This window comes from Numida meleagris, chromosome 7 (assembly GCF_002078875.1).
Source record: "Numida meleagris isolate 19003 breed g44 Domestic line chromosome 7, NumMel1.0, whole genome shotgun sequence".
Lineage (NCBI taxonomy): Eukaryota > Metazoa > Chordata > Aves > Galliformes > Numididae > Numida > Numida meleagris.
In genome coordinates, this window is record NC_034415.1 from 12,758,575 (window position 1) to 12,780,124 (window position 21,550).

General features: G+C 36.5%; 1 protein-coding gene across 11 annotated transcripts in view; it reads left to right on the plus strand.

The window, feature by feature from the left end:
• Nucleotides 1-21,550, plus strand: part of DPYD (dihydropyrimidine dehydrogenase) — a 333,346-nt gene that overhangs the window by 173,762 nt on the left and 138,034 nt on the right. For all 11 annotated transcript variants that reach the window (XM_021404735.1, XM_021404734.1, XM_021404738.1 and 8 more), the window contains one exon: nt 4,427-4,642. In XM_021404735.1, coding sequence (XP_021260410.1) covers nt 4,427-4,642 — 216 coding nt within the window. The remainder of the gene's footprint in view (nt 1-4,426; nt 4,643-21,550) is intronic.

Here is a 21,550-nt window from a genome sequence, read left to right on the forward strand (position 1 = left end):
ACTTCTAATTTTCTATGCCTGCTTTGAAAGCAAAGACAGCTCTCCCATCATAGTTCTTGCACTGTTTTCTTTCTTGATCAGGAAGGTCTAGACACCAGCCTTGACTCTGTACTCCTCCCCCATTCATACACTTATCTGTGAAGCATTTTCCTATATTTGGCTGCCAAGCTGACATCTCATTCTCACTAAAATCCTTCTAACAAAGTGATTTTTCCTCTCTCTCTCTCACAATTGGCTTTTTTTTTTTTTTTAATTTAAATCTCTTTGTTTGTTTGATATTTTTTACTGGCCCATTGTGACCAGTATCTTTCACATTTTTAGACTGACATGTACACTACATGTTTAAAGAATAAAGGACCAGATCCCATCTGATATAAATTGTACTTTGCTGAGGTGCGCTATTCAGTATGGATTTTGAACACATTGCTGTGCAACTCTGAACCTGTAGGGTGTATTTATTATTATTTTTCTTTATCTATGCTGTCAAAAATATAAATCTGAAGAGTATAGCTGTTGATTCTCTTATGAAGGTTGACCCTTCTTACATATTTCTCAGGCATCCATGAAAGTACTTTATTTCATAATTGATACCAGAGATGGGTGTTTCCCAGAAAGCTTGTCTTTGAAGCTGTTAATTATGCTGTCTGCTTCTTCTCATGAGAACTGAAGGAAAAGAGATGAATGTCCCTTGTCTTGTAGAACACCATGTAAAACGCTAGCATGAAAACAAGTAAGAAAAGATTTTTGAAGAGTTGGACAAAGTGCAAGTGCAGGGAACCTGGTATTTTAACTGCATACTATTGACTAAGAAACATGTCTATTCCAGAAAGACAAAGCCTGGAAGGAGGATTAGAAAATCCCTGGCTGGACAGAGCCCTGAGCAACTTGCTCAAGGTGACCCTACTTCGAGCAAGGATGTTAGACTAGATCATCTCCAGGCATCCTTCCAATCATTCTGTGATTCGGTGTGAAATAACATAAACATATTTAATAAAGCCAAGGTGTATTAAACAAACTTATGTAACAGATAATTGGAAAAAGGGTAGAAGACATACAAGTAAGGGAGAAAAGCTGTGTTTTAAGCTCAGACTTAAAAAGAGAGAGAAAGCAGGAGTGAGATGAAAGTATTCAGGAAAACTCCCAAGCAGTAGGATTTGTAGAGAGGCTCTCTGTGAAAAATAACAGTAATACAACTACTCACTTTCATAGTCTATCTTTGTTAAAGGCACAAAAATGGAGTTAGACTGTATCACCGTGGTTAAGAATTTTCTCCAGCTAAAGAAAATGAATGTCACAAATTCTATCAGGTTTAACGCTCAGTCCCTGTCTCAGCCCTGCACTACAGGCAGTACTGCTTTTGCCTCTGGGCATATCCTGGATAGATCAGGGCAGGGACACTGTGTGCTGTGTGCTGGAGATTTTTCATTGCACCCTTGTAGTGTCCAAAAAATTGCCACGACTGAAACAATAAAATAAGTACCTGCAATATTGTTATCTTTGCTGGTTGGCATCAAATTAGAGGAAGAGTGAGCCACACTCTTTGTCCTCTGCTTTTAAAAATCAAGGGAAGAATTATTATAAATAAACTCTTGCCTGCGGGCTTTCTTTTCCTATTTGTTTTTGCGTTGTCAGGGAAATCCTTCATTATAAAGATTATTTTGCTTTCAGGAACCTATAAAACATTTTAGTTTGCCAAAAGTTTTGCTTTGTAGAAAACAACACATCAGGGCTTGGTAAATTTATTTCTTTTATAAACTCCGTGCTGAGAGGAAAAAACAGCAAAAAATAAATAGAGTCAAAAGTGAAGTGATAGGATGGAGGAAGATAAATCTGCAGGGATATATAGCTACTGGCTACTGAACCTCCAGCTACATCCTGCCTATGTTTGTTTTTGAAGACCTGGTTTATTCCATCGAATATTTTTTTCTTCTGCTCTGCCCAGGCCACTCCAGCACAAACAAATGGTTAGGCACATTTTGTGGTCCTTCAGTGCACCTAGGTGGAATTGGTGGTGGTTTTGCTCATTATGAGGACAGTTTAGCAGGAAGAATAGACCTGTTTGTAATGTTTGGGGAGGAGGCTTGTGACCAATTTACATGCAGGAGCGAAGGCCTATTTTTGTGTGGCTATATTCAGGCATCTCACTCAAGTCCTCCTCTGCTTTAAGTTGATTTTTTTATTTTTTTTTTTTGCATTGTGTTTATTTTATGATTTATCACAGAAAGCTCAGTTTGGGTCTCTAGTTAAGATTCAATTTCCTGTAACACTCATTTTAGCTGAGAGCAGCTTTTGTGATTATATTGTCCTGCTTGGGAAAAGAAATGGTACAATGTAACTTAAGCTGTAGCAATTTACTGTCTGTGTATCTCCCTGTAGCGATCAATATTTACAGTTATATAGTGAAGGAGTAGTTTGTGAGTCATCAGCTGAAATACACTCACACAGAACATTTGAACAATTCTGGATACAAAAAAATTAACAAATAACTGCTTTCAAAATGGAAAATTGGGTTTATTGCTCAAATGTGTATGTACAGGAGAGTTAGCCAAAAGCTTTTCCATAAGTCTCTTAGCTGTCATTCTGCCAGACTCAAATTCAGAGTTCAGTGTAAGAGTTCAATATATCAGTGCTGATTTCAGCAGGTATCCCAGTTTGCTATATAAGAGAAAAAAGTGCTACCATTTAAAAAATTCTTCAATTTCTGTCTTGTGATCCAGGCTTACCATGAAGTGACTGCATCAGCTGCTGCCTGGGAGTGGTGGTCATGGTACTGCAGGGAGTGGGTCCCAAGTGGTAGGGTTATGCAAAAATTAGCTTTTTGCAAAATGGCCACCACTGGGGACACATGCAGGTTCATTTAGACTAACTTCACTGCTTTAAGTGGTAGCTTTTAGTGCCATCAAAAGAGTTGGACTACAAATGTGTACACTCTGTCCAAGGAATCTAAGGTCAGAATCCGAGACAAGAATCTGGGAGTCTCTGAGCAAAACCAACAAATTAACTCTCAGGGTTAGAAAGAGATTGGTAAAGAAAAAAGTGCTAAAACAAAAGTCAAAATAAAGGAATAAACCTCATCCTCTTCATACTTATGGATAAAGCGGGGTAAATATGTAAAAACAAACAACCCAGAGGTAGCAATACTTAGTCGCTGAGGTTTTTCACTGTTACAGAAAACACTGTAACAGGCACTGTTGCAGTGTTTGTTACTTTTTGTCCTACTTCTGTGATCTTGTGGTGAGATTTTGTGGGAACATAGGCTGTGTAGGGATTTTCTATCCCTTAAAAATACCTGCCTTATTTTGTTGTGGTTATATCAACTCCAAAATCTAATTGAGTAAAGATTTTAATTCTACCTACCGCAGCCTGATTAGGATGCTGTTCAGCATCTGTACATGGAAGAAGATTTTCTCTGTACAATTTTCTCAATATTAAATGCAACATTTACATTGAAAGCATTCCACTTTGATTCTCCAGAGAAAACGCCACCTTTAAAACTGAAAACAAGAGTGACTGTGGTGTCACAGGCATAAAGTGTATGTTCTTCTTTGATCTCGAATCAGAGTCTAATTTTTGTCACTCTTGAAGTATTCAGATTTGGTAGTAGATTTGCATATATTGATATGTATCCCAAGGCATAGATTAAATAACACCTTAAAAAGGGATTGGAGGAAAGTGCATGAACTCCAAGTATACTGAGTCGGGGTGACAGCCTGCAAAGTGATTTTGCCTGTGGATGCTTTCCCCCATTTTCCACAAATTTGTACACTACATAGATTATCCAGAGTTGGAAGAGACCCACAAGGATCCTTGAATCCAACTCTTGCTCCGTAAAGAGCCATGCAAAATTCAAACCCTATGTCTGAGCATACTGTCCAAACGCTTCTAAAACTCCGGCAGCTGGGGGCCATGACAGTGCCCTAGGGAGCCTGTTCCATGCCACCAACCTCTGGGGAAGAACCTTTTCCTAAAATCCAGTTTTCATAGGTCACCACCTGGGAAGAACACTAGAAAGAGTCTGTCTATACATTTGTTTTTTGTTGTTGTTTTTGTTTTTTAATCCTCACTACTACTGGCTCTTTAGAGAACAGAACTGGCTATTCAGAATGGCCAAAGAAATCAATAAACCTTTTGAAACAGGCTGGCAGTTCAGGATATGAAATAACTGCTTCATTATTATGGTTTTGTTACTTTTAATGTGGCATAATATTTCAGCAGAAAGGCTGTCTGAACAGAAGACTTTTCACATGCAAGTGATTAGTACATTTTGCTGATTTGCAATCCTGAATATAAAATAGAATAATTGAAATTTGGTTATTATGTACGAATGATGATGATTATTATTTTTAGCTCTTATCAAGGTTAACGGTAAATTATATTAAAATGAATCAGCAAAAATTACTGTGATTTTTTTTTTTTTTTTTTACAGTCCTTGTATGGTGCTGAAGTTTCAGTTACTCCAGAACTACCACTCTTCTATACTCCTATAGATTTAGTAGACATCAGTGTATTAATGGCTGGACTGAAGTTTCCAAATCCTTTTGGCATTGCCAGTGCAACCCCTGCTACTAGTTCTTCAATGATTCGGAGAGCTTTTGAAGCTGGATGGGGCTTTGCTGTCACTAAAACATTCTCCCTGGACAAGGTAAGAAAATAATTTAAGCCTTATTTAGCATGTATCTATTTCTTTGTATATTTGAAAAAAAATCTAAATCTTTTGGAAGTCTCTCAATCTAGGCGGTAAGTAAGGATAAGCAGGGAAACAGTGCATCATGTAAGTCAAATTATCTTGAAGGTTCCAACAGTGCAGTGTAAAGGTAAAACAATTTCTGTTTGTGATTTGTTTTTAGTTTTTTGTTTGTTTGCTTTGTTATTAAGAGATACATATTCTTCCCCTTTACTCAGCAACATTTTTAATATTAACCAGCTAGTAATAGTAATGGTACTGTGGAAAATGCTGCAGATAAATTATTTTCTGTGAGGGATCAGAATTCAGAGGGAATGAATAACAGCTTTATCAAGCAACTCCTGCAAGGCTGCTTCTGTACCAAGGACTGCCAAGACAAGCCATTGAAATGGAGTTCCAATTGCAATGTAATAATGCAGGCATGAGCTTGAGGCTGAGCGGGCAGTGGAAGAGGAAGATGGAGGAAATGTAAAACAAGCCTATGGAGAGGCAAGTAGTTCTGCTGAAGGTTTGTAGCACAGAGACAAAGTTTCAGTAAGATGTAGTGGAAGGGGAAGGAGTTAGAATAAATTCTTGAAGACTTTGACTCAGCGTGGCACCTAAAACAAATTCTCAAAGTGTTTTGTGTCAACTTCAAGTGGATAAAGGATTGTTTGATCCTCAGTTTGCTTCTTGAGTGGGTTTTCTGTTATAACATTCAAATAGCAAAATGAGATTCTGAGCAAGAAGTTTAGATGCTGAAAGAAAAGGACAATTTTGAGAAATGTTTTGCAGAAGAAAGAAAAGAGATTTTGGCTGGGACATAGATATAGTTTGGCTGCTGTTGGGAGGAGGAGAATCAAAAGTAAAGTCTGAATAATGGTGTGAATGGTGGTAATGCATTGTCAATTAGTGACAAAGGGTATCATGGAGTGAAGAGAGCTTTTGAGATGCATTTGGAAGCAAGAGACTTTTATTCTTTGTTCAGTGATGAAATGTAAAAGAGGACTGGTGGATGGAGACCTTAGCAGGAGAGAAAAGGTAGATTTTTCACTCTGCTACCTCAGCAGGTTGCCTTCCAACATGAGGAAATTATAACGACAAAGAACTGTGCTACTAGAGCATACTGTAAAAGATGTCGAAGTGGCTTCTTCTCACTCTAGAAGTATTCCAAGGAAGTAAGTGCTCCTCTAGATTGCAGTGGAGATTCTAGTCTACTTCACTGGGTTTCTTATTAAAACACTTTTCAGGACATAAACATCATTCAAGTGTGTTTATAACTGACTTATGTGCATAGCATACTGTCAGCTGTAATTATTCAACGCCTAGGCTGAAGGCAACTTAGAGCAAGTCCTGAGATTTATTTATTAAGCAGTATTATTGCCGATATGCTTGCTGTTCTCCCAGACTACATATTGATTTCTGGGTGTTTTGAGAGCTAAACAGATACTGTCTGGGTTACAGATTTGAGTTGTAATTCAGAAGGAAAGACACGCACATTGTAGGAAATGATGATGGTAGTCCAGTAAACAGCAGACTATCTGAATCCTTTCTGAATCAGTAATTGAAAGATTATCTCCTGGATGCCATGCTCTGGAGGAATCCTTCCAATGGAGATCTTTCAAGTGAGACGATGTCTTGAATTATACCTTGCAGTGTACAGTAGCACTGTCCTGTGCAATTACTAGCAAGTTTTTATACCATTGTAGTTTTCTCAGTAGTCTCCCCGATAACCTTCCCACAGCAGTAAAGCATTAGTATTTGTAATGATTTGAGATGCTTGGCTGGAAGGTGCTGAAGAAATAAAACTGCTTAGTTTATAGTAGCATCATGAAAATTAATGCTACAAAAATAAATATTTCAAATGAGAAGAAAAGCACCATGAGATACAGCAGTTCTTCTTTGAACAATGAATACTACACAAAAACTGCTCTGTTGACTTAATGCTGAAACAAATAATTGGAATAGAGTTTTGATTAATGTAAGTTGGCATAATGTGCTTTTTTATAAAAACAAAAACCACATAGCTTCTGCTTGCATAGACACAAATCCTATGCAGTGTTTAGCAGGGAGCAGAATTCTCTCATGGGCTGTAGTACTCATGGAAGCAGAGATTTCAGATTAACTGTCCTTCCAAGCTAGTAACAGCTGACTGTGTAGAAGGGCCAGAAGCAAAGATTTCCTGATCTGAGCCTGCATTGTCACTGAGAGCTGATGAGGCTGCTCCCCAGATAAGTTCCCAAGAGCAGAAAAGCTACTGGGAAGAAGGGAGCTTGCTAGACACAGTTTTTGGCAGCTAAAGCTTTTCCACTTCAGCCTTGTTTGTATGTGGCACAATCAGGTTTCCACATTTATCCCCATTGTCTCCTTGTTTAATATGCCCTGGCTAGGTTTAACTGCCTGTGCAAGAGAGGGAACTTAGCAGCAGTAGAAACACTCCCTCTTCTAGGGCTGACTGCTGCATTCACCACCACCTTCAGTCACTGCTAGGGAAGCCAGTGACTTCCCTATTGCGTACCGGTGTCCTTTGGCACTTCAGTAAAAGTGGCTGATGCAAGGTGAATTTGATTGACATTTAACGAATGAAAAGCATATGCAGTCAAACCACATGCATTTACTACAGTGTGATGGAATAAAATCAGAGAGAAAGGCAGGATAAAACACAGAAGAAGGATATCGAAGGAAAGAGATAAAAGGATTCAAGTTGGAGAGGAATGATTCTCATAAGATCATTTCACATGAACTTCTTTTTCCTGATGCATTGCCTAGCACAGCTAAGTCTTACAAAAACATTAGGCTAGCGTACCTGCAGCCCAAGACAAGCCATACATTCTTGTATCAGCCAACTGTTGGATAGCAATCAAGCAATTGTAGCTGCTGGACCATAATTTACTTCCCAAGTTTTCCCAACCGTTATCTGTCTTGACGTCTTCTTGAAAGCATAGCATGTTGCCATAGAGGGAGTTAGCATAGCACTGTTTCATGCTGTGCTCACTCCCTTTTCCAAAACCCCCATGCTTTTCTGCATAATTGCCTTCATGACCACCTGTTTGCAGGCTAAGGATTTCACCTCTGAGAGATTCAACAAATGTTTGCTCCTGAGTACTGCTATACAATTGTTGAAATGTATTAAACTTTTTTTTTAAAAAAAGCTAACGAGAAACATGAATTTCCTTCAATGTACATATATATAAGTACATACCTTTGCTGTATATAGATATATATGTGTATATATATATGGGAGGCATATAGCATTGGGAATATTTTAGAAGATAGTGGATATTACAGTGTAATATAAATATTAATTACGTGGTACTATACCTGTATGTGTCTGTAGGTTTTAGGGGAGGTGGGATCATGATTCATGATTTGCAGAATTGTATTTATGAAAGCAATCATATATGCATAGCTGCATTAATATCAAGTAGATTTCATTTCTTCCAGAAATTAGAATAGCTGCTTTTAATATGGACTATCACTAGGCAAGAAAAATGGTAGCAGAATAATAATGCTCCCTTACACCCACCTTCTTCTACACTCACGTCTTCACTCTTTCACTGTAGAATCAATAACTCACTGCTCTGTTGGTTCAAACAGAGCTTCTGTCTTATTCAGATAACTCTGTGCTTCAAACTATTATTTGTAAATTCTGTAGGCGAGCTATTGAAGGGAAATGGGGGAGCAGCATATCGTAGAGTCCACAAAGAAATGAGTATCAATCATTACCTCTTTTAGAACCTAGAAGAACAGAAAACTACCTGCAGAATGAGAAATACTGTGTCAATTAAACAAGTAACAGTGAGTGGGAGTTTTTTTAGTAGAATTGTTGTACTGAGCTGGTTTATTTACTTTGAATTTATTACTGAATACTATTTAGTACATAAAATTTGCATTAAAACCTTTAATCAGAAAGTTTGTACAAACACAGTTTCAAAACAAGCCAGGGGTTATATGAACTGTGCATGTCTTTTCTCTAGACATTTCCACTACCACAGTGAATTTATATCAGAAATTGGGGTTTTATCAACTCAACTCCAGCTTTGTTGTTCTCTCACTGCACTGTATGGGCTGCATAGAAAGTGGAAAAAACGAGTGGGATAACAGCAATATTTTCTTTGATTTTTAGATGCTTCCTTCACTTGTAAAATTTAATTCTGATTAATCGGATACATCTGTCTTTATTCTGCTGTGACATGCATTGATTTGTGATGCTGTCGCTTTCAATAATGTGGAAGCAGTTGCCTTTATTATGAGAACAGGCAGAAATCAACGTGCAGACCAACTTCATTTTTAGTCTTTAATATATTTTCATTGTATGTGAAGCAAATTGCATGGAGGATCTTAAAAACAAAGCTACAATTAAAACTAGATTATATTTGAATGAACCCATAGTGGAGAAAACTTTCTGGTCGTAATATATGTTTGTACCGATCACTGAAGCAGAATTTGCAATACATTTTCAGAACCATTTCTAAATGAAAACCATTTCTGGTAGAGAATTCATTCATTTACGCAGGACATATAGCATATCTATATGTTGTTATTTCAAATGCAGACTCTGCCTGCAGCCAGTTATCTCTGTACGTTTGCATTATGTGCACCTCACTTTACAATTGAAGGTGGTAAAAAATCATAATACAATGACGTATTGTTTTCCATAACATTAGTAGTTCACAGAAGTGAATCTGTATTTAAAAATGTATATTTTTGTATGATATTACAGCATAGTAATTTGTATTAAACTAGCTATAATTTATGGTGGCAAGCCAAAAAGCTGTTTAAGATGCATTAAAATGCAGAACCATGACATTTGAAATTCTGATGTTCTTAATATGACAAAGGTTATTCTATGGAGTTTTTCTATAATATGAAATATTAATATTTCACAATACAGTTTTGATGAAGTACAATTTGCCTAGCTTGCATATGATAAAGAAATTAAATGCTTACCAAGGGAGTTCAGTGAGAATTAGAGCCTTGCCTGAACATCTGCTTGAAATGTTATTATCCTGTCCTACTGACAGCATCGCTCCCTCATTGTTTTTCGAGATTGACAGCTGAATATTGTACTGATTTCTGCAGCAAATATGTTTAGGTGAACTTTGTTTCGTTTTTTAGGAATTTAGAACATGCTTTTGATTTCCATCCTATTTTTTTTTTATACTCTTGACATTTGTAGGTGCCAGATTGAGGTCTAGTATGCTGTAGCAAAGATAGACCATTGACTGCAACGAAATGCCAGTTGATATCTCAGTAAACAGAAATATTACTATTCTTTATTGTGTGGTCTGTATGAAAGCTGTATGGGCTTTCTTTGGGGAGACAAATGATCAGATTGTTAATGTCAAATATAAAATGACTGTTTGCCTTTCTACTAAATAACATCAGACAACTTTTATTAACTATGTTATTTGAAGAGAAAAATGGGCATTTTGCAGGATTCCTTTGCATACAGAGCTCTGTAGGTTGAATTATTTATTGATTTTACAAATTTTAGAATGATTATAAATGGTCTAAATATTCTTATGTATTCTTTATGTGCGTCATTTTGTTCTGTATTTCTGAAGGAATGTTAATAAGAAGTATTATCTTTATTGTTTCCCAATTTTTACATTTTTTAGATCACTTCATGAAACTAGCAAAATTTAACATGGGAGGTAAAAGACCATAGAAATGAAATCAGGTGTATTTATTTTTTAGATGCTGTAACAGCAACGTTATATATTTTTTTGAATATTTTTGTACAGAAAATGTGTTACTTTGCTGCAAAAAGAAACAAACCATGCTACAAACCTGAGGAAGTGACAGAAATTTATAATGTATTAGTTTATAAATGAAAGGGTTTTTACTACAAACAAACAAACCCAAAAACATACAGCAAAAAACCTTTGGACTAATGCATAGCCATAGTCTTCCTGTAGCATTAAATATGGCAGAGATGCTTTTCTTCTGCAGTGAGCACCACGGTCTGTTCTTCCATGGAGAACTCTGTTATCCCAGGGTATGGAGCACAATGTGACAACTCATCAGTGGATTGCAAGGAGGTATCTGTCGCACAGGAGTGTGAGAAGTGTGTCAGTAAACTGACATTCATGCTAAAGGAGAGAGTTCTCCAGACAGCAGATCAACAACCCACTTTCCATATTTCCCTTCTCCTTCCAGTCATGCTTAAGGAGCAGAGTGAGTTTGGCTGTAACATTTGTCTTCTGTGTCTTGAGCTCGTTTCATGATTTTCGTAGAGCCTTTGACCAGCAATGACATACTTTCCTGAAAGCTGTACACAAAGGTGGCCTTCAAAGGGAAGGTAGGCTGCAGATTCCTCACCTGTAATTGCCTAAGGATGCATTTTCAATTAATTTATTTGGCTTTTTTATGTGGTATTTGGAGATCTCGGGGGTTTTATTTCCTTTTCCTTGTTGAGCCAATAGATTAAAACAGTATACCAACAATGGATCAACATACACAAAGTTTAAATTTGGCAATTAACCTTGAGATTTGGACAGCTTGTATATAAAAGTCTTGTCGTAAACTAGTATTTTAATGAAACATTGTGCACTTAAAGCAGCACAACTGAGAAGCAGTTTTAGTAAAATTTGGGAAAGGGTAGAGACTGTAATACCGAGTATTTTACTACATAAGCCTTTCTATTAAAAATACTTACCAAAAGTAAGTTAGGAGTGAACACTCCTGCTCTGCGTAATATGTGGCATCCAGGGAAGTGACTAGTACTTAAGAGGAGACATCTTTTCTAATAGCAGCGTGACTACTAGCCAATAAAACAGAATGGATGTATGACATGTAGCTAAAAGTCTAACCAGTATTAATTTTTATGGTGAGAAAAGATGCTTTGCTTTTTGTTACCCTTACTTTATTCACTTCCTTCTTAAAATGTATTCAAATACTAAACAAAATAGAGAGAGAAACAAAAAGCACAGACATGCATGCTTTTTTTTCAAAACTGCTAAGAATCTGCAGGTCCTAATAGCTGTATCTGAAGAACTTAATATTTTTGAATATGGATTCCTGAATAAACAAGACTCTCAAAAGCATGTACATAACATACATACACGAAGTTAAGAAAGCAAAGACCAGATTTTTGAATTTTTGATATAATTGCATTTACTCCTGATTGGTGTTTTTGTAAAAGCAGAATGAATTCTCTTATGTTTAAAAAACCTGAGAGGTTTTTGTATTAAAATACATATTACCAATGAAAACATATATGTCATTGTATACTAAATAGCATTTTTTATCATTAGTTGAGATGTTATCATTGTCTAAATATAGAATATAGCCAACTGTAGTTTTACAGGACTCCATCCGTCACTAAGAAAGTGTGGGATTCTCATGAATGTCCATAGCAGAGTTAATTGCAGCAGGAGACTAGTGTCTCCATCTCATGAACTCTGGAATTATTACTCTAAGAATTGTCACAGCTAATTGCAAAATCCAATTTTTGGTCTATGGAAAAGGAAACACACATCTTTAATGTTCTCTTAATATGTGTATTGTGATAGAATTTAATTGTACATTTTCACATCATGTAATATAAAAGCGTACAACTTCAGATCTGTTGAAGGATTTCATACAACTTAAAAAATTATTTTTACTGAATTACACTAATGTCACAATTACTTTTGAATCTTGGCTTTTTATGTTTTAAACCTGATCTACTTTCATCTGACTTTTCTGGCGCAACTTGGACTATGAGACAGTGAATTACAATGTCAGCTTTAGCTTTCAAAAGCAGCTCTGAATACGTTTTCATTGTTCCCTACCATATGCATAAAGCCACAATGAGTTTCTTCTTGCCTGACTTCTTTGATAATTCAGTAGAATGTAAGAGTTTTGATTTTCAAACAAAATCACTAAAACACATTATAAATGAAAATGACATAATGTTGTAGCTGAGTGTTTTTTCATTAGCAGCTGACCTGCTATTGCTATTAAAAAAAAAAAAAAGAAATGTCTTGGCTAGAAGTCAATTCGATAAATGAACAGGCTATATATTGATTTTCTCCCATTTCCCTTGTTATGTAATATGATTTCCCTTCCTTTGCAAAGGTTGCTGTTGTACAGGATGGTGCTGGGATCGTGGTCGTGGGAGCGTATTGGAATGTGTGGAGTAAGGAAGGCTGTCACAGCAGTCAATAAGATCTGAGAGGTGTTGACTAATTGCCTGCTAATTACACAGTAAATTGTCTAATTAAGCTGATGGTTAATTAGGGTACACTCGCACAGCAGTCTTGTGGAATTTTTGTCTGATGTCTGGGAAGCAGCTTGTGTAATTGGCAAACTGGTAAGGACTGGCAGGGAACAGGACTGGGAAGCACGCTGCCAGCAGATGACAGAATAAGGATGCGTTTGCACAAAGGTTGTCATGTGAGCACCAAGGGGTTTGTTAGCCTTCTCAAGCTACATGGAAGCAGGCTTGATGAGAAATTTATCTAAAAGCTACTGGAAGCTGTAAATAAAATACAATTTAAGCGTGTAATAATCTAAAAGCAGTAGCATGTATTCTTCTCATATGCTAGTCAGAATTTGGATTTTAGATGGTTTCCTTTAAAATCTTGGCTAATGAACAAAGAACGCCAAAATGATTGTGTACAGAGCGTCACCAGTCAGTACAGTTTGACCAGGGCAATAATTACTGTATTGTGATTTGTTTGGTGGAGTCCCTACAATACTTGATTTCTATACTGATGTTGAAAAAGGATGACTGCTAATAAGGATACTCGCCAACCACCATAACCATCATCTATGATATTCTGAATCCTCATTAGTCATTGTATCCATCCCTAGATGTGACAGAGTATGAACAGGGTCATAATGGTGCTCTGAATTAAATATGTGTGAGTTATGCTTAACTGTAATACAATTAATGAAAGTATCTGGATTCCAGGCTCTAACCCAAAGACCATGGAAATAGCTGAGAGTATTAAACAGTGAGAGTCTGGACAGTAAAGGAGTGTAGACACCAATTCAGCAAAAGTGTCAATTCGCTGTGATTTAAATTTAATTCAGTAATGTACCTTCACATATGCGCTTCTCCGAAGTTAATTATCAGAATCAGAAGCATAATGCAGTATAGGATTGGGTCTTTATATAATGCAGAGATTTAATTTGAGCTACATATTAGCAAATCTAAAGAAAATAATTCTTCTTTTCTGTATCATAAACAATCTCAGAAAATATGTATATGTATTTATTAAGAATGCTTTGATGTCACTTGAGCAAAGGAAAGCATGCTATCCACTTTCAGTCTTGGAAATTATATATAGTTCTACAGGTGCCCATCTTTTTACATTTTGGCAAGTGCAATGTTTAGTTTAGGCACAATGTCATCTTCTCCCTGGAAGTAAAAAAAAAAAAAAAAAAAAAAAATTCTAGCTGGAATTGGTAAACTCAACCTGGCTTGCTAGTTAAAAGTATGTCTTCTTCCACACAAATATTTAAAAAAAAAAAAATAGAATAGTGAGCATGTAAGTTATGCTTTCTTTGAATTAATGAAGCCATTTTTATGCCATGATCTTCCTGCTTCACCTGCACAGTTAACAGTGCCTTTGTGTAGCTCCCTGTATGTTGTGAGGCTTTGTTTATGATTTTTCCTTCAAAAATAATAAAGCAAAATCATGACCAATTGAGAGGATTCTCACTATGCCAGTCATAAAACATGGGACTCCAAGCACTGAGGCCAATCTAAGGGACCTTGACCTTCATCTGAGGGGATTACAATCATACTTGCTATGATGCTTCTCTGTGTTTATTTGTATAGACCAGAACACTTTGATTCCTCTGCACCAGGTTCTGTGATTCTTTTCACAAAATAAAACCAATGCCAATAAAACCATTGATTCAAGTCAAAAGTATCCAAGGAAGCTACATATACCTAATTTTCTTTCAAATCAAATATAAATTTGAAAGCTGTTTTATGTTTGTGTGCATGCATTTCCGTATCCATCTGCACATATGCAAAACAGACCACCTCAATTCATTTTCCATACTGTTTCTTAAGAATTATTCCTTAAAAGTATTAGAGGAACTATTCTTTTTGTCTCTGACAGCACATTCAAAACAAAGCTCACTTAACCAGCTGGCTGCAGGAGCTGGAAGCACACAGTGCAACCATCGCGCTTGCTCTCGTTGTCTGTCATGGGACAGAAAACAGATATGTTGCTAATGTGTTTTATTCTCTGAAGACAGGAAAAGGAATTCAGTGGAAAATTGTTACCTTTTTGCATCCTTTCGAAGGAATTTCTGGCACATACTACTATGATCTCTGATGTAATAAATTGCACAAAAATAGAGAAGGATATACCAGGTAATTCACATTGTATAGTAAATGTATAAATGTAGAGCTCCACTGAAAAATCTAAAAAAAAAAAAAAAAAGTTACAGTAATGCTATTCTTAAACAGCAATTACCAACTTTCTGATAAATCATGTTTTAAAAATTATTAATGTTTACATATGCAGTTGTAGCTGCATCTTATTATATGTGTATTACTGTGTGCTTGATCAAAAATCAAAATGTTTCCCAAGTACCTGCAAGTAGTACTTTCCCAGCCACGTTCTTTTCTGAAGCAGCTTTGTTGTCCATTGCAAAGCTCAGTGCTTAAGTAGTGGGGTCAGAGGAGCCCATAGCAAGTGCACTGTTGGTGTTACATGCTGGTGCGTTGCTTGTCGGGTTCCCTCCATGCATGGCTCAGGGATTCCTGATCACTACCCTTTCATTTAATGTGTGTATCAAACCATAGAGAAGGTTTAGCAAAGTGTCATTGATTGAAGTGTTTTCAATATGTCGAAACTCAGCCTTATAGTTCTCAGCTGATTTAGCTTGAGCAGCTGATTGCATTATTCAGTGTTTGTGTGAGACTGGGGCATGGCTGACAGCATGCTGAGCAAAGGTCAGTCCTGCCAAGATAGGAGTAATGCCAGGATAGTTAGAGGAAATATCCAGAGGCTACAGCAAGAGAATTATCAGTCCTTCTGGCTGAACATTGTAGTTCTGTTGCAGGCCATTGCTGCAGCACTAGATAAGAGCCAGAAGAGTGAACCCCTTTTATTTACTGAATGCAGGCCTTGCTAAAAGTATCCATGCTTTGCATTTCAAGATTAAAGTACTGCCAGTACTTGCTATATGGGACTACACTTTAAATCTACCCAAATATAACAAACTGAAAAAAGACAATGAAGTTTGTGGCAACAAACTTAATGCTTGATGCTATGAGGTGCCTTCCTGGAGAACTGAAAATGCTCCCTGCCCATACTGGTGTTCCACTTATGTTGGGCCAGAAGGAGAGGAGATGCTGTCAGTTCCTCTGGGTGCTGTTGATGCATACTCATGTAAAATTGAACAAATTTATCAGCCAGAAAATTCATAAGAGAATATTATCTTTTTTTTTTCCTAGAAGCAGAAATTTTTACCTAGAAATGCCAACTTAATCTTTACAATGAAACCGTATGTATCCAAATACATAGTTGTATTTTCTTGAGCATCTTTACCCTCATAATATCATTTATATTTTCTTTTTCATTCTAGCTCCCTGATTGGAGAACATTGTAAACATATTTAAGGAGAGAATAAGAACATATGTGAGAATAAAGTATTAAAACTGTAAACCAGAGACAATCCATCTTTCACCTTCTTGTGTACATCTTAACCAATAAAAGTAATGCTTTGCTACTGTAGCAAAAATTGTTCTTACTGTATGTTGGGAGCTGCCTACACAGAGATACATAAGCGCCGTCTTGTGTAAATTTCTTTGCTTTTTTTTTTTGTCCTCTTACATTCTTCCTTTAACAAAACATAAGAAAAAAATAGTGGCAGAGACTAACTGAGCTTTTATCACAGGCAGCAGACCATCCGTACTTGATTTTTTGCAGGATGCATTGGACTACTTCCCACTTTTGATGTAATGTTGGAACACAGCATCACCCACATTCCTGCTTTGCTGTCTCTGCACAAGAGCTCACAATTCCAGTATTGAAAATCATGACACTAGTGACAGTTCCAAAACAACGTGACTTAATAGCATGATTGAGGCTGTAGCATTTGTATTCAGCATGTATGTTTACCATGAGGCATCTTGACATAGCTAAACTCACATGGACAGAAGAATTAAATGCAAGGAAGTAAAACATTTTTTTCAAAGTGATGGAAGTGCGAGTTATGTAAACATAACTGAGAGGAGGGAGTGCAAACCAGCATTCCTAGCCAATCCATGCCTGCACACATGTATCTCTTCTGGCTGGAGCTTTCCCCTTTGGTGCCATTAGCATTTTCATTTCAAAAAAAACGGCAGTCTGCAGTGAAAGCAGTAAAAATGTTCAACCTGTGGTTTAAATTATTGATTTTTTTGAATATTGAAGCTGTATTTCAAATGGGTTTTGTTAGAGTTACTTCTGGGCAGAGGGTTCCAGAGGTAATTTGATATCTAAAAGCCTGTGTATTTCTAAGCCATTTCAGTCTTTTGAGTTCCTTCAGCTGATCAGCTGATTGGGTAAAACATCTTATTGTCTTCTGAATTGCAAGCAATAGAAAAACTGCAGCTCAAGGTTAGCACGCAGACTAGCATACAATTCTCTTGGTGATTTATTATGTGTACTCAGTGTCCAATCAACTTAGAAAAATAGCTCATTTATTTTTAATGCAGTAACTTATCTTCACTTAAAAAAGAAAACATCTTTTGAAATGCTAGTATTCACAATTTAGATGGGGGAAACTGTTGTCTGTATAGCCGTGTAATGATGTGTAATTAAAATTAGGAGAGTTCATGGTATGGAATACAGTACCTGTAAATAAAAAGTATATGTACATGTTTTCATAAACCAAATGCTTTGTGTTACTGCAGAACAAAATGGCCTCAGTTTGAGAGAAGTCTGTTTTAAAGAACAGCAATACAAGCAGCACTCGTATTTATATATGAATGCTTCGACAGAGTACCAAAGTAAAAGAATGTTTCACTGGAGTACAAATTCAGCAAACTGAAAATTATGAAAATTATTTTTCAAATATGTATATATAGTACATGTATATTTAAATAAAATTCAAATATATGAAGACATTTCATGAAAAGATGTGTGACATTAAGAGCTTATATAATGCCCAATTGGCTTACCACCCACAGTAACTCCAGTTTCTGTGGCTGTAGTTTGAGTTTTCCAAAATATTTGTTGACATTCTTGTGATAGTGCACTTCAGTATTTTGCGTTGCAAATTTACGAAATGCTATATAAATATCACAAGGAATAAAGCTTCTGCTGTTTCGCTGCATGCACAAAATTCTTGTCCCTGCAGCTCTTAGATGGGCAGCAAAGAAGCCTGCACTGGCCTGCTCTGTACTAGCTTCACAAGCCAGTATGTCACCTAGGGGAAGGTTATCTGAGATAAGTGAAGATGTAAAAATAAGTTTCCTTCTGCCTTCAAAAGCAGAAGCATGCAGCCCGTGCCTGCCTATATACTTTGTTATTTTGCTTGTTAAGATAAGTGACCATTGGCTGTACTGTGTATTTTAATCTATGTAAATGGAAATGCAAATACAAATTTGGTATGAGAAGAAAATATCAATGATTTTTTTATATATGGAGAAATTATAAATCTCTGTAATATGAGGCTCTCATTGGTCCTTACGCAAACTTTTTTTCACTGGTAAGGAGGAGTGAGAATGCTTGTCTGATCTGCCATGTGTTAGTAGCAAGTATATCCTATTCCACAGAGAGGTTTTGTAGTTTTAAACCTTATAGCTCTGTGATAAGAAAAAAGGATGGGAAGATATTCTGTCTGTCACTTATTTGTCACTAATACAATTATCTGTAATCAAGGTAGGAAACAAGCATGTTTCTCCTCATACAACTTTGTGATTTTTTTTTTTTAATTTAGAATCAGAAAGTTTTTAGGTCATCGTCCCAGTTTTAAAGCAAGATTCTAATGGAATAAGTGGAGAGCCTGCAGGTCAGTCCATCCCCTTTGACACCTGTAACTCAGGGCAGATTCACTTCCTGTATTTCAGACTGGAGCATGCACAAGCCTCTTGTAGCCTGTCTCAGTAGCAATATCACTAGTAGTGCTGAAGTTGGGGGTAGGGCCATCGTACACCTTCTGACACCTCTGTGGCTGTACTAGTGGGAAACATTTACCATAAATTCCCCGAATGAAACATAACTCAATTGTAGTTTCTAAGAACCATCTTCCGACTGATGTTATGGGGAATGAACTTGCATCTAGCCTATCTATTTATGCCTGCTTGTTCCTCAGATGAGCAGATTTACTTAAATGACAGACCAGAGGAATGACTCTTCAGAGTGCTGATATTTGGGGGCTATTATGCACTTAATGAGAAGGAAGATGGCCAGCTCAAAATAATTTTTTTTCTAAGTGGTGAAGTGGAGAATCCTCTTGCTAGGAATTGCCATACAGCATGGCTACTTTCAGATCTTACAACGAACTTTGCTTTATTTTTGAATTCTGAAATTTCTGTGTTATGTCTCAGGGGCTGAGTTCTCAAAGGAAATGTGCGATGAACTTATTGCCATGAAACTTAAGGTCGAGGTGAGGAAAACCAGACCTCAGACTGGAGCCTCTGTGTCTACCACGAGCAGATGGGAATTGGGGCTCATTCTTTTGCACAAAAATTCTATGTGCATTTCAGCACTTTTCTGCATGTGTTCCTCTCTGTCAGAGAAGGTAAAACCTGTGCAAATACTGTTTGTTTATTTAGAGCTCAGTCTGGTAACCTAGTTTCAGCCCAACAGATTAGAAATTCTCGTTTTGAGGCTCTTGAGTGGAAAAACTCATAACTCTAGATTATGGAGCCTGTGTGTGGTGCGTCTTATGAGGACTGCTGGATGGATGCGCAGCACTCTCAGCTCTGGCTGTGCTGGCTCTGCCCTTTGGAACACAGCCCACCTGGGCCCTACATTCCCAAAGCCCCTCCAGGGCTGCATACACGGTGACACAAGTTCACTCAGCTTTCTGACTGGAGCTGTACTGCATACTCACAAATAATAACATGCTTGCAGAGTTTGTTCCATCACTAAGGGGTCAGGAAAAGCCGGTTAGTCATTCCAAAAAATGTAACTAAGTCAAGAGTGATTGTTCAATTCAGAGCAAAAGAGTTGAGATTCCTTGCAAGCTGATTCATAAAGGAATTTAAAAAAACTTTTGTCAGTTTTGTTTACGTAGTTTAAAATGTTCTGATACTGTTTCAACTGCATTTATGTCTATGAAAAGAAATTCTAACAGTTTACATAGTATTATGTATCCCCTCCATTTTCATAGTCAACACAAAGGGGACAATACTAGTTTTATTTCATGAATTTCAAAGTAGATGAGCATTCTAGCAAAAATCAAAATCTATTTTAAAGATCCTATCTAAAATCCAGTTCTGAATTAAATTTTCTTTGAATCTCATACAAGATGTTAAAGTGCTGGTTAATACTATCACAATTTCTTTTTCCCCATAATTATGTGAAGCATCCAAATCCACTTCTAATCAGGCTATGAGAGCAGTAAATGGCTCAGTCTTGCAATCTCTTCTCAGGCAAAAGATCTTATGGCTTTAACAGAACTTATGCACAGGAAAAGATGAAAGGACTATATTATAAACAAAGTTTACATTTAAGGGGCTTGTGTTACCAGAGTAGAAGCACTATGGATAGATTTTCTTTGGAATGTAAAATGAATTATTCCCCTTGATGCAGAAAGCCTTCCACTGCCCCTGTGCACTTTATATATAACTTGGATTTGTTTAGTGCCACCTGAGGAGTGGATACTTAGAAAATTATAATACTAGCTATTTAAATAATCTTCCAAACAGAATTGGTATAATTTCCTTGAATTTCTAACCCCTAAATATACTGAGATACTAGTCAGTGCTTATAGTATTCAAACATTCTTAGTTGTAATGGAAGAAGAAAATGCTGCAGGTATGTTCAAGACATACCTTGATGTTTGCAATTCATCCTCAGCAGATTATTTAAATGCATGCTTCAAGGGAATCATGTGATTCTTCTCTTAATTACTTAATCCAGGCATAGAAATGATTTGGATTGTAAGTAAATTTCAATATAATTTTAATGTTCTGTAACTCCTCAATGTTGATTCTTTGTGTAAGAATTTTAACTTCTCTTTAAATAGGATTGTATGTAAAATATTTTTCTTCTTGTTTAGTGAAGAAATCATATTTTTCTACCCTGAAAGGGAATCATTTTTTCTTCCTCCCGCCCCCTAGGAGAATATAGTAGTCTTGATTTACTTATAGCAATCTGGAGGAAAATATTTTAGTGCCGGTTCACAATTTATAATGGAGCTTTACAAAACAGCCTCCAGGAATAGCTATGAATACATTGATTATATGGTTTCCCTATGAGAAAACAGTAATTAAAATTGTACCATAGATTGGATCAGGACATGTTAATATTTTAGTAGGTAATAAGTGAGCTTGATACAGGTGTCCAGAGTTGTTGACAGGAGCTTTGTTAATCCTTGTGTTATATTCTCTTATATAGATAGTCACCTCCATTTTCTCACTGTTTGCTGTTTCTTTCAACAATTTTGTTAGAATTATGAGGTTACCTGAGACTCTCTCTCTCTCTCTCTCTTTTTTTTTTTTTTTAATCTAATAGATCTCATTGTGTAGCACTGGATGTCTTGTTTCTTACATTTTTCAAACTGCCTTTTCCTTCCTATTTCTTGGGATCATTCAACAGTATTTGTCTAGAATTCCCAAAGTTAAGCATCGTAAACTGAACTAGCATGTTTTAATTAATATTCATTACATTTCAAAAGTTGTGCACAGGTCCTTGGAAACTTCATAGATTTCACTGAAGGATACAGATCAAAAGCTGAAGTCCACAGATATCTGTGTTCCTATTTTACTCCATTCAT